This window comes from Giraffa tippelskirchi, chromosome 12 (genome assembly GCF_054371585.1).
Source record: "Giraffa tippelskirchi isolate mGirTip1 chromosome 12, T2T-mGirTip1v1.2.pri, whole genome shotgun sequence".
Classification (NCBI taxonomy): domain Eukaryota; kingdom Metazoa; phylum Chordata; class Mammalia; order Artiodactyla; family Giraffidae; genus Giraffa; species Giraffa tippelskirchi.
Window position 1 is genome coordinate 33,266,649 of NC_137286.1, and position 12,654 is coordinate 33,279,302.

Consider the following 12,654-nt stretch of genomic DNA (forward strand, 5'->3'; position numbering starts at 1 on the left):
ACATATATGTATTCAAAGGATGAATCATCGCAAGGTGAACACACACATGTAACCCCCTACAGGTCCTACAAGTCAAAAAGAACACTGCTGGCACCCCAGAAGCTCCCTCATGCCCTCGTCATCTCTCTACCTTCCCAAGGGGATCTAATACCCAGATTTCTAACTCGTTAAAGTTTACTTGCTTTTAGAGAAAATCTATATGGAATTGTAGAGTAGGTATTTTGTGTCTGACTTCTTTTGCTCACAATTAGTTTGAGAGCTTCCTCCATGTGGTTTTCCGTGACCATCATTCATTCATTTGTATTGCTGTGTAGCATCTTATCTATGACTCTCCCACCATTCTACTGCGATGGGTACTTGTGTTATTTCCAGTTTAAGATTATTACACATAATACTGCTAGTAATGTTCTTACACCAGCTTCTTGATGCATTCGCATGTGCATTTTGGGGGGGTATATGCTCAGGAGTATAATTGCCAGATCATAGGCTATGCAGGCGTTCAACTTGAATAGGATCCAGTTTCCGAACAGATCTGTGAAAGGATGGTGGCACTTCACGTTCCCCCAGCAGGGACTGAGAGTTCTACTTGTTCTACATCATCACCAACATTTGATACGGTCAGGGTTGTTTTGTTTTTGTTTTAGTCAATGTGGCGGTATATAGCAGAATCTTTTTGGTTTTAAAGGACTAATGAGGGTGGCCACCGATTCAGATGCTTATTGGCTTATTTTGTTGCGGGTCAGTTCAAATCTCTTGTCCATTATTCTACTGCATAGCCTGTCTTTTTCTTATTGATTTGTGGGAGTTGTTTTTTTATAATTTTATTTATTTATGTTTTATGTATTCATTGGCTATGCTGGGTCCTCGTGGCTGTGCAGAGTTTTCTCTAGTTGCTTTGAGGAGGGACGACGCTCTAGTTGTGGTTCGCGGGTTTCTCACTGCGGTGGTTTCTCTTGTGGAGCGTGAGCTCTAGGGCGCTTGGGTTTCAGTAGTTGTGGTTCCCAGGATCTAGGGCACAGGCACAATAGTTGAGCCCTTGGGCTTAGTTGCTCTGCAGCATGTGGGATCTTTCTGAACCAGGGATCAAATCTGTGTCTCTTGCATTGGCAGGTGGATTCTTTACCACCGAACCACCAGGGAAGCCTGGGAGTTGTTTTTATATCTTAATATGAGTTCATCTTTGGTTGTGTTTGTTGCAAGTATCTTCTTCCACTTTTCTTGCCCATTTCACCCTGTTAATGATCTATTTACATGAATAAAATTTCTTAATTTAAATGTACCAATTTATCAGTCTTTTCCATCCTGATTTGTGCTTTTTTGGCATATTTTGGTTTGGGATTTTTTTGTTTTTGCCACACTGTGTGACTTGTAGGATCTTAGTTCCCTGACCAGGGATTGAACCTGGGTCCATAGTGGTGAAGGCCCGCATCTCAACCACTGGACCACCAGGGAAGTCTCCCCTTTTTTTGAGATGTCCTGTTTTGAAAAACCTTTCCCTACCCCAAGTTCGTAAAGATATTCTTATCCTTGTCTCCTGGAGGCTTTACTGTTTTACCTTTTACAATTAGATCTACAGTCCATCAGGATTTATTTTTAATTATGGTGTATAATAGGAGTCAATTTTCCCTTTTCTCCAGATAGATATCAAATGGATGCAGCACCTTTTATTAAAATTACTATCCTTTCCCTACCACCCTGTAACACCATCATATGTTAAGAGTCCATACATCTGTTGATCTGTATTAGGGCTCTCTCATCCTTTGGCCTGCTTACCAAACTTTGCGGTTATATTACCCTGTCTTAATTACTGTAGCTTTATCATAAATCTTGACAGCTGATAGAGCAAGTCTTCCCACCTGTTTCTCTTCAAAAGTATTTTGGACATACTTGTTCTTTTTATTTCTCATAGAACCACTTCATCTATTTCTCCACATATACAAGAGTGTTATGATCTTAATTGAAAATACATTGACTCTATGAATCAGTTTAAGGAAGAATAACTCTTTAAACATTTCATCTTTCAATCTGTGAACATGGTATAGCTCTCAATGTATTTCGATTTAAATTATTTTTAATTAGATGAATAACATGGATAAATTCTTAGAAAAATGCAGAGATTAAGCAAGTGTTCCTTTTCCTTCCCAAACTGAGCAGTTACTACTGTTACTATACCTCTGTATGCATGCACTCATGCACATATGTGCACACGTGCATTCACACATACACATACCAGTTGGGATGTGATCATATTAATCTGCCACATTGTTACTTTTTTTTTTTACTTAAAAATACAGTGTGGACATCTCTGCCTCAGAACAATTGAATCTAGGTCATTCCTTGTAAGTACTGCCTATATCCAGAGACTGAGCATTTCCTAGAATAAAATCACAAATTGCAGTGTGTGAGGCATCCTTGAATTTGTTTTCTTGGACGAGTTGTGTTGTCTTTAAAAGATAATTCTAAATCAAGGAAACCCACTTGCATACTGCTGTAATTGTTCAGAGAAGACATGAGAAGAGCCTGAACTAGGCTAGGGAGGGAAAGGAGAGATGAATTTCCTTTTCCAAAAATATGTGATTCCTCTTGACTGTCTAGTGAGCCTCCCAAACCCCTGTCCATCGAGGGGCTGCTATACATTAACGATGTAGAGCACAGCAGAGGAGGGAGCAAGGGCGCCAGGCTGAGGGCAGCAAGGACGAAGAGGAAGGAGTCTGACCTGTAACCAAAAGCTGGTACTAGAACAGAGATGGGGTGGGATGGGAACTTCTGCCTCCAAGGCCTGCCTGCCTGAGGCAGGGCCCCTGAACTCTTAGCTTGCAAGAGCTCCATGCTCCTCCTGCCAGAGGAATCTGAGACTCAGCAAGATGAGGGGGCTTGTCCAAGCTCACTCAGTGAGTCAGTAGCCAAGCTAGGCTTCTGCCTGGGGCCAGGCCATAAAGCCCTGTGAGGGTGCAGTCTCTGGGCTGAGTGTCCTAGTTAACACAACTGTCTGAGGGCACCAGATGGGCAGATCTACAGGAGCCAAGACCTGAAACTTGATTGGGGCAGGTGCTGGGGAGATGGGTCCAGCGCTGGCACCATTCAGAGGCAGTCTAGCCAGAAGGCTAGACAGCAGCAGGTGACAAGTGGTGTCTGATGAGCCCCTGCTGTCTGGAAACCCTTCCCTGGGAAGCCAGCGGCCCACCATGCAACAGGTTGGAGGCAGTGACTGGGAGCCAGGCCACATCCCAAGTCAGCATGGAGCCCAGGTGGGAGTTGGGGACCGAGCTCTGCTTCCCGAGGCCTTGGGAGCCCCTTCCTGGCTGGAGCCTCCACCCCCCGCCTGCAAGGCCTGCACAATCTCAGGAAGGCCACAGGCCACCAGGGCTTAGCAAGCTCCCCCTGGCCTCGCTTCCCTCCTCCTGCTCCACCCCCAACCTAGCTCCTACCTCCTCCCTCTCCGTGGACCTTTCTGGCTTCACGTTTTGAGTCTCTCTTTTCTATTTTGTTGTGCTGTTTATATTTAAGAAACTACCTTCACAAAAGTGTTTGTAAATAACAGTAGGGAATTTCTGATTATAAAACAAATACTGTAAATATAACCTATGAATTCTCCTATGTACACACAAGGGCAAACATGAATTTTTTTCCCCAAGGTGAGATCATAATTCTTTGTAGTAACCTGTTTTCATCACTTCTCAACATATTGTGAAGTTTCCCTGTATGGGGGCATTGTGACAGGATTGCACAGTGTTTAAGGACAAGGATTCAAGGGCCAGCAGGCCTGGATTTCAGACCCTGACCCTGCCACTCATTAGTTTTGTGACTGAGCAGGCTGCTCACCTCTCTGGGCCTTGCCTTCATCGTCAGTAAGATGAGGATGATAATAGAATCCATTCTCACAGGCTAAATGAAGGAGGTGGGCCTGATCTAGAACATGGTAAGTGCTCAATGGACACCAGATATTAGTATTGCTGTTACTCCTAACCTAATGACAGAGCCTGGCATCCTGGCCCCACCTCATACCCTGGATGCTATAGCTGGATCCCAGCGCTGACCCTGAGTCCTTATCTAGGTCTCCCAGGCTTACCCCATGTCCCTTCATGACCTCTGGGCTGGTTGGAAGGCTGGTGCCCAGGGGCAGCTCCCAAGGGGCAATCAGGGAGATTTCAGACAGATTCTTCCCTGGGTTCTCAGTGACACGAGGAAGAAGAGGGATTAGAGAAGGAAGAAAGGAGAAGGGAGAAGGTGAGAATGGCCCTGATTTAGCCAGGCCCTGGAGAGCTGGCCCGGAGCTTTTCAAATCTCCATTGCTCAGGGGCTTCCTCACTGGTGTCTGAAGCCTGGGTCCCCCCTAGAAGGCATCTCAGGAAAAGATGTAAGCCCCCAGAAGAGCACATTTACACAGCTCTTCTCACTGATCAGGAGGGGTGAAGAGCCTGTCATGACCACCCCTCCAAAGAGTTGCTAAGACTTGAGGGCACAGCTTGCGATTCTCTCTGTTCTTTGGCCTCGGGAGTGACTCACTGACCTCCAAGTGTGAATGTCGATGTTGGGTGGCAGCTGCAGTGGGGCTGGGGGTTCAGCTCTGAGCTCTGGGGTCTGCAGGAGATGAATAACTACCGGCGGGCCATGCAGAAGATGGCAGAGGACATCCTGTCACTGCAGAAACAGGCAAGCGTCCTGGAGGCAGAGAATCGCATGCTGAGGAGCCAGCTGGCCCAGAAGGAGGTAGAAGAGGAGTCAGCCAGCCCCAACGAGGCCCAGAACTTGGGTGAGGGGCGTGCAGGCCACCGAGGGAACAGGGAGGTGGGGGCCTCTCCTAGGTGTGCGTTCTGTGGGACACAGGCTAATCAATAGGAGCCTGGGGTCTCTCCAGGGTGGGAAATTGAGAGTCCAGTCCTGTCTCAAACCCCAGGACTGAGAGACACCTGCCCCCCCACCCAAGTATTCGAATTTGAATTGGGAGGTGCCTCCTCCCTGAGCCAGCTCCTCCACCACCACCAGAGTCCATGAAGCAGAAACTGTGGCTGAGTGAGCTGGACATGAAGAAGCTGAAGGACAAGGTGCAGCGTTTGCAGAGTGAACTGATTCGAGTAAGCCAGGGCTCGGAGGGCAGAGGGGAAGGGCGCTGGGGAGGGAGTGTCTGAAAGTAGAAGGGAGAGGGACATAGGGGCCAGGGGGCCAGGGCAGTGGAGGACTGAGCAGAGGGGGCTGGGATGGACCCTCAGGGCCAAGGGCACCCCTGTCCCCCCTCTTCTCCCTTCTCTCCCCCACCACCACCACCATCAGAAGAATGATCGAGAAAAGGAGCTGCTCCTCCTACACCAGGCTCAGCAGCCACAGGCTGCGCTGCTGAAGCGCTACCAGGACAAGCTGCAGAAGATGAAGGCGCTGGAGGAGACCGTGAGGCACCAGGAGAAGGCAGGTGGCAGAAGGGCCAGGCTGCCCGGACCCAGCCACTGAGGGGAAGGTGTGGTGTCCCCAGGCCAGCCCAGCCTCTGTGCTCCGCCCTCCAGGTGATCGAGAAGATGGAGCGAGTGCTGGAGGACAAGCTGTGCGAGAGGAGCAAGCCCCTGCAGGACAAGCCGCAGGGAAAGCCCGGCATGTGTGAGTCTGCTTCCCGGCTGCCGTCCCGCCCCTGGAGGCCCTGCCTTCTTGGAGCCTCTCAGTGTCAGCAGCACCTTCAAACTGCCCAGAGGGTGCTAGTTCCCCATTCATCCAGACACTCAGCATTTCCAGAAGTCCCCTGAACTCCCTTCTCCTGCCAGGGAGCCCCTCAGAACACAAGGGAGGGGACACAGTGTGTGAACCACACTAGAAAGAGGCTCTGACCTTCCAGAAGCAGCTCTGAGACTCAAGTGAACAGAGATGGGCTACCTGCAAAGTGGGGCTTTCCCAGGCAGCAGTTCCCAACTTCTTAACTTCAGGACCCTACAAATTATATACTCATCTCCCTATATCTTCAAAGAATCTGCTTCTACAAAATAAACAGAAAAAAAGTATTTTGGTTAAGTCCATGATTTGCTTTCTCCATCGATGTTAACCAAAGCCATCTAGAACTGCCTATCCAAGGCAGCTCTGATGAGCAGAAAAGAACCAGGTCACACGGGATCAGGTCAGCTCAAGCAAAGGATTTCTGTGCCACCTCACCGGGGACCCCTGTAAGCCCAGCCCTGTGACAGCCTCCACTGCATGGGGGTGTCAGTGGGGGGGCATTTTTGAAGGCCTTTAACAAACAATGAAAGTTGGGCCCGCCTTTCAGGAACCCTGCGGTTGAGTGAGAGATGAGAAGGCAACCTTGGGAGAGGAAACAGCCAGGCCCTGGCCCAGGGAGTAAGGATGCCAGAAGCAGAGAAAGGAGGAAAGGTAGAGATGAGGAGCTGAAACAGACCCAGGACAAAGGGTGGGGCAGTGATTAGGGAGATCACCCGGGTCAGATTCTAAAGAGCCTAGAACGATGGCCTCAGGAGGCATGTGGACCTGATCTCACTGGCAGTAGGGAGTCATAGCAGGCTGGGGAGCAGAGGACGAGCAGAAAGAAGGAACACACTGAGGCAGATTGGACCAGGCACATGGAGGCAGGAAAGCCTATCTCATGAACATCTATGGCCACATTCACAGCCCTCCCCGTGCTCTCTGCCTCTGGCCTTCCCCCGGGTTCTATGAGCGAGAATCTGCCTGTTGAGGTCTACTCAGTGCTGCTCATGGAAAACTTGAGGCTGCGGGCAGAGCTGGACAAGAACCGTCACCAGTCAGCACCCATCATTCTGCAGCCGCAGGCCCTGTCGGTAAGAGCCACCAGCACAAGCCTGGTCCTGGGCCTGCCTACGCAGGTCACCAGGTACCAGAAACCACTCACCACACAATCCGAGGTGAAGCCCCAGACCAGGAGCTAGGTTTCCCAGGGAACGGGAATCTGGAATCTCTGTGTGCCTGGAATCTCTGGAGAGTCTCTAGTTCTCGGGCCTTGGCTCTTTTCCCCTGGGGAACACTCACAAGTCTGAAAGCTTCACCCTTACCCTCATCTAGTATCCTGGGAGAGCAAGCAAGCCCCTAGCTGACCCCTGACCCCATTTGCCACCTGGCTGGCCTGCAGTGGAGCTCCACACAGGGCTCTCAGAACTCCATCCTGGAGCATTTCCTGGGATTGGTACAGCCTTGGAGAGCCCTTTCCCTGATCCCAGGTGGACCCTGGGGAGTTGGGAGCAAGAGGAGACCTGGCAGAGAGGCTGCAACAGGCAGAAGCCCCGGGCCACTCCAGGGGCACCCTGCCTGCACAGATGGGCGTCCCTGGGCCCTCTCTCCTTCTGAGGCTGTCACAGGTGTTCCTGCTTTATGCAAACCCAGAGACCGAACATTTGGAATTACAAAAGCCAGGTGGGCTGGGCACAGCAGAGTTTTTCTCTTCATCCCAGGATTCGCAGGAGGTGAGTTCTGTTTGAAAGCACCCTCGATGTGTGGACATCCAGGTAAAGTGCGGAAGACAGGGAACCCTCACTTTACAAGCAGATCCTTTACTTTACAGAAAGACCCCTCAGCTCAAGATTCCCTTCTGTGCACTAACCTCGTGCTCCCTAGTATGAATACATTTTTCTTAAAAAAGGTTTATTCATTTATTTACGGCTGTGCTGGGTCTTCATTGCTGTGTGTGGGCTTTCTCCAGCTGCAGTGAGCAGGGGCTACTCTTCATTGTGGTGCATGGGCTTCTCATTGCAGTGGTTTCTCTTGTTGCAGAGCACAGGCTCTAGGCATGTGGGCTCAGTAGTTGTGGCTCCCAGGCTCTAGAGCACAGGCTCAATAGTTGTGGCACATGGGCCTACTTGCTTCCGCAGCAGGTGGGATCTTTCCAGATCAGGGGTCAAATTTGTGTACCTTGCACTGGCAGGTGGGTTCTTCACCCTTGAGCCACCAGAGAAGTCCTTCCTAGTATATTTTAAAATTTTTAATTGATGTACAAAAATTTCATACACTCAAAATATGTGGGAAGAGCAGCTGTGAAAAAGGCACATGTCAAGTGTGAAACCCTGGGCAGGGGCTTTGGCCCTGAGTCTGAGGTTCTGCAGAGTCAGACATGACTGAGCGACTGAACAACAACTGAGGCTCTGCACTGGGAGCTGAACTTGGAGCCTGGACTTGGCTGCTTTCTCCCTCAGCGTCACCTGGCCTCCCAAGCTCACACAGCTACAGCCCCCGGCGGGGACCACGTGTGAATTTCTGCTTTGCCCACAGGATCTCCTTGCCGATAATTCAGACAAGTTTAACCTCCTGGCCAAGCTGGAACGAGCTCAGAGCCGGATCTTGTCCCTGGAAAGCCAGGTAGGTGAGGTAAAGGGGTCACACAGGCCAGGGAGTCTCCACTCAGTCAGAGACCTGGCTCTGCCCCCATATTTCAGGAGGGTTGGGGGCTCTGTGTATGAGGAGGGTCAAGGCTCCAAGTTTGAGGAGGGTTTGGGTCCATTTGTGACCAGACCGGGGCTCTGTGTTTGAAAAGGATCAGGGCTGTATGTGTGAGGAGGGTCAGGATTCAATTCATGACCAGGATTGGGACTCCCTGTATTTGGAGTATCAGGGCTCCCTGTTTAACCACATTTGGGCTCAGTGCATATGTGTAGGGTCAGGACTCAGTCTGCATCCAGGGTCAGGGGTCCATTTGTGACCAGGATTGAGGGCTCCATTTTGTGACCAGGGCCTGGTGTGTGACTAAGGTCGGGGCTCCCTGTGTGATCAGGGCTGGGGTCCAGTGTGTGTCGAGGGTTGGTGATGGGTGGTTTTATTTTTAATGTTTGTTTATTATTCGGCTGCATCGGGTCTTAGTTGCAGCACCTGGGGTCCTCGTTGTGTCATGCGGGATCTTTCCTTGCAGGGCACAGACTCTTGCTGTGGAGAGCTCAGTCTCAGTAGTTGTGGCACACGAGCTTAGTTGCCCCAAGGCATGTGGGATCTTAGCTCTCCTGCGTCCCCTGCATTGCAAAGCAGATTTTCAGCTGCTGGGGACAGGGACATCTCTGTAATCAGTTTTGGTCTAGGGTTTGGACCTCCTGTGTGAGGAGCATCAGAGCTCAGTGTGTGAAGAAAGTCAGGGTTCCCTTTGTGACCAGGGTCAAGGCTGCATGTTAGGGTAGGGTTGGGCTCAGGTAAATCTCCATATGTGAGCAGGATGGGAATTCCCTGTGTGACCAGGGTCAGAGCTCTGTGTGTGTCTGGCACTGGTGATCAGTGTTTGCTGGGGTCGGGACTCCCTGTATGAGGAGGTTGGGACTCCAAGTGTGAAGAGGGTCAAGGCTTGCTTTGTGACCACGATCAGGAATTTGTTTCAGGATGGTTAGGGCTCTGTGAGAAGAATCAGGGCTCCACTGGTGACCAGGGTCAGGTCTGCATGTTAGAAGAGGGTTGGGGCTCAGGGCGTGAGGAGGGTTGAGGCTCAGTGTGTAAAGCCTCGAGAGTGGGGGCTCTGTGTGTTTGGAGGGTCAGGTCTCTGTATATGACCAGTGTCGGGGCTCCATATGTGACCGGGATCTGTGCTCAGTGTTTGTCCAGGGACGGAGCTCCCTGTTTGACCATGTCTGGGCTCAGTGAGGAGGGTCAGGGTTCAGTCTGCATCCAGGGTCAGAGCTCCATTTGTGACCTGGGTTGGGGTTCCTTGTATGAAGGGTCAGGTCTCCATGTGTTTGGAGGGTTGGGGCTCAGTGTGTGAGGAGGGTCTGGGATCTGTGTGTCAGGAGAGTTGGGGCTCCATTTGTGATCAAGGGGGCTTCCTTGGTGGTGAGACCTGGGTTCAATCCCTGGGTCGGGAAGATCCCCTGGAGAAGGGAACAACTACCCACTCCAGTATTCTTGCCTGGAGAATTCCATGGACAGAGGAGCCTAGTGAGCTACAGTCCATGAAGTTGCAAAGAGTTGGACACGACTGAGTGACTTTCACTTTCACTTTGTGATCAGGATCAGGGCTCCCTGTGTGACCAAGTTTGGGGCTCAGTGCATGAGGAGTTTGAGGGCTCAACTCGTGACAAGGGTCGAGGTGAGACAGGGCTTCCTGTACGTATAAGGAGGGCTGGAGCCCCGTGGTGGAGGATTGGTTGGACTCATTGTAATAGTGTCTGGGCTCAGTATGCTGGTGGAACTCAGAGAAGATCCATCGATCATAGTCAAGCTGTCACTTAGTCCCTCTACACCCACTCTTGTCACCCTGAGGTCTCTTGGGAAGGTAGCTAGCCCACATGAACCAGGGTTTTTGCTTTTTTCCCAAAGAGCAGGCTCAGGTAGGCGGTCCTAGCTCTCAGGGAGGGGGCCTGCTGCCTAGTGGTTCTCCATCTATGCCTCTTCTGTCTATAGTTAGAGGATTCAGCTCGGCGCTGGGGACGAGAGAAGCAGGACTTGGCCATGCGGCTGCAGGAACAAGAATATGGCTTGCGGTATTCTTCCAACATGGTCGCCACAGACGTGCCCGTAAGCGATCCCCATGGAGGAGCTCCCTGGGGCTCGGGTGGTGGGTCTGGCAGCCACCCCACCTCCAGAGTCACCGGTCCTTGAGAAAAACTGTCCAGGGGGTCCTGCTTCCTGGCTGGTAGTCAGAAGATCCAGGCTCAGCTTCTGCTCAGTTACCAGCCAAAGTTCTTGCTCCATCTCAATGCCCCCTGGTCTAAGGGGAATAGTGAATCCTGCCAAGATATGTCCTCCCCTTCGGGTAGTGATGAGTATCACAAACAATATGGCTGTGGTTGACAGGTTGCCCACGAGGGCATTTCTCGAATGCCCTAGCACTGGCTGTACTTTAGGACTGGATTTGCTTATGGGCAGAGTAGCTGTGGCCCCCATCCCACCCCACCCCACAGTGCCTAAGATTCTCCCATGAACATGCCCTTCTCGGGCAAGTGCAGTGCTGCACACCTGCCAGAGATGGAATCATGCTGCCAGAGAGAAAGTTTGCCAGCTTCCCAAGAACAAACAGGCCCCTCAAGCTCAGCCCTGGGCCACCCAGCCCCACAAAGCAAACCCCCTGATTGCTCCTGCTCTTGAATCATCAGTATTCCGCTTCTTTCCTGGCTACTCGGCAAACCTGAAATGGATGGGGAGACTAGGGGTGGGAGGAATACCAGGCTACCATAGTAGACTCACCCACTGAGCCCTGGAGACTCTGGAAGAAATTAGGTATGACCTACTGTGGTTAAATGGGTTTGGAAATCTTTGAGAAGTCATGACCCACTGTATTTAGGATTGTCTGAGGCATGACTTGCCAGGAAAGATGCATTTTTATTGGATCACCCTTCTGGGGGCAGGGGCATACTCACTTCATCGCTTTGCCACCACAGAACCCCTCCAAGGACCAAACGCGACCCTCCAAGCTGGACCCCTTGATGCCCAGCTCAGAGACTAAGCTCAACAAGCTCTCAAAATCTCAACAGACTGACTCCTAGCAGGCCTGAGTCCTAGAGCAGGCCTCCCCCTCTGCGTGCTGCAGTCTCAGCCCTACCCCTTAAAATGACTTTATTAAATGCTGTATGTCAGTGAGCATTCACCCCTTTCCCAGAGCAGGGCAGCCTGGGGTACCTAAGCTTCCTCCTTCCAGACCCCACTCTGGGTCTTGGCCCTCTGCTGTAGCCCTATAGCCTCCTGCCTATCTCAGGAGCTACCCTCTTTAGAGAGTCAAATGCCATAGTGGACCCAGGACAGGGGTGGGCAGGGAGAGGGAAGAGGCCCTTCAAAGCAGGAACCAGGAAGACAAGCCCCATTCAGACCTCCAGAAGAACTGAGACCACCAGAGGTCAGCTGGTAAGAGAGGCTGGGATTTTCTACCTGCCCCTCAACATGTATCATATCTGAAATCCTTTGTTTCAAGTTTGGTTTATCTGTTTCTTGGGAAAGAAAAGACTTGAAGCCTGCCTGTAACAATCAGTTACATGTTAGTATGAAATACTCCACTCATGAGGGGTAGGCTAAGCTGGGAGTGTTGTGTCTAAACACATCCAGGGACAGAAAAGCAGATGGGGCTAGAAGGAGGAGCCCTCCACTGAAAGTTAGGAGACCTGGCTTCTAGCTACAAGCATGCTGTTTGACCTTGAGTGACTCAAGCAACCTCTCTGGGCTAACATCTGTGACCATAAGGCCCTCCAACTCAAACATTTCCAAGCAAAAGTGACTCAAGCCTGGAGAAAGGAAAGGAAGCAGGAAGGAGAGAGAAAGACAGCAAGGAAGAGGATAGTGATGAGGAAAAGCAGAAAGACTCTAAGAGTGAATTCAGAACCTGCATATCCTGGTAGAAGAGGCCAAGCCATCTGGGATGCTATCCTGAGCAGCACTAGCCCCCCATGGCTGCCTGACTTGGACTTGGGTAGCCAAGGGCCAGGGAGGATCAGGTACCTGGTCAAGTCAGGAGTCACAGAACTCAGAGGGGGATAAGGGGGTTAAAATTGAGACCATTGTCGGGCAATCCAAATAATGCACCAGAGACTCTGCCCCAGTCTCCCTGCCTAATGCCCAGAGCTTGGATCTGTGGGTCCATCCCACTGGTGCAGGAAGTTAAGGCCTGGAGAAGCCCAGAGAAGGGTGGTCAGGTGGGGTAGAGAAGCATGCTGGCCTCTTCTTCCCAGAGTCAGTCACCTCATACCAGCCCCTCACCCACAGCCTCTTTACCACATCATCCCGGGACATCATGTTCGAGACTCTCATTGGCCC

The 12,654-nt window shown here is 51.1% G+C and overlaps 1 protein-coding gene across 1 annotated transcript in view; it reads left to right on the forward strand.

Annotated features, from left to right (window-relative positions):
* The window catches only part of CCDC33 (coiled-coil domain containing 33), a 107,415-nt gene extending 95,611 nt beyond the window's left edge, over nucleotides 1-11,804 (forward strand). The window contains 8 exon segments of the mRNA XM_081547261.1: nucleotides 4,588-4,753; nucleotides 4,987-5,075; nucleotides 5,272-5,403; nucleotides 5,499-5,589; nucleotides 6,604-6,770; nucleotides 8,212-8,298; nucleotides 10,315-10,449; nucleotides 11,304-11,804. Coding sequence (XP_081403387.1) covers nucleotides 4,588-4,753; nucleotides 4,987-5,075; nucleotides 5,272-5,403; nucleotides 5,499-5,589; nucleotides 6,604-6,770; nucleotides 8,212-8,298; nucleotides 10,315-10,449; nucleotides 11,304-11,396 — 960 coding nt within the window. The 3' untranslated portion in view covers nucleotides 11,397-11,804.
* The last annotated feature ends 850 nt before the right edge of the window (nucleotides 11,805-12,654 follow it).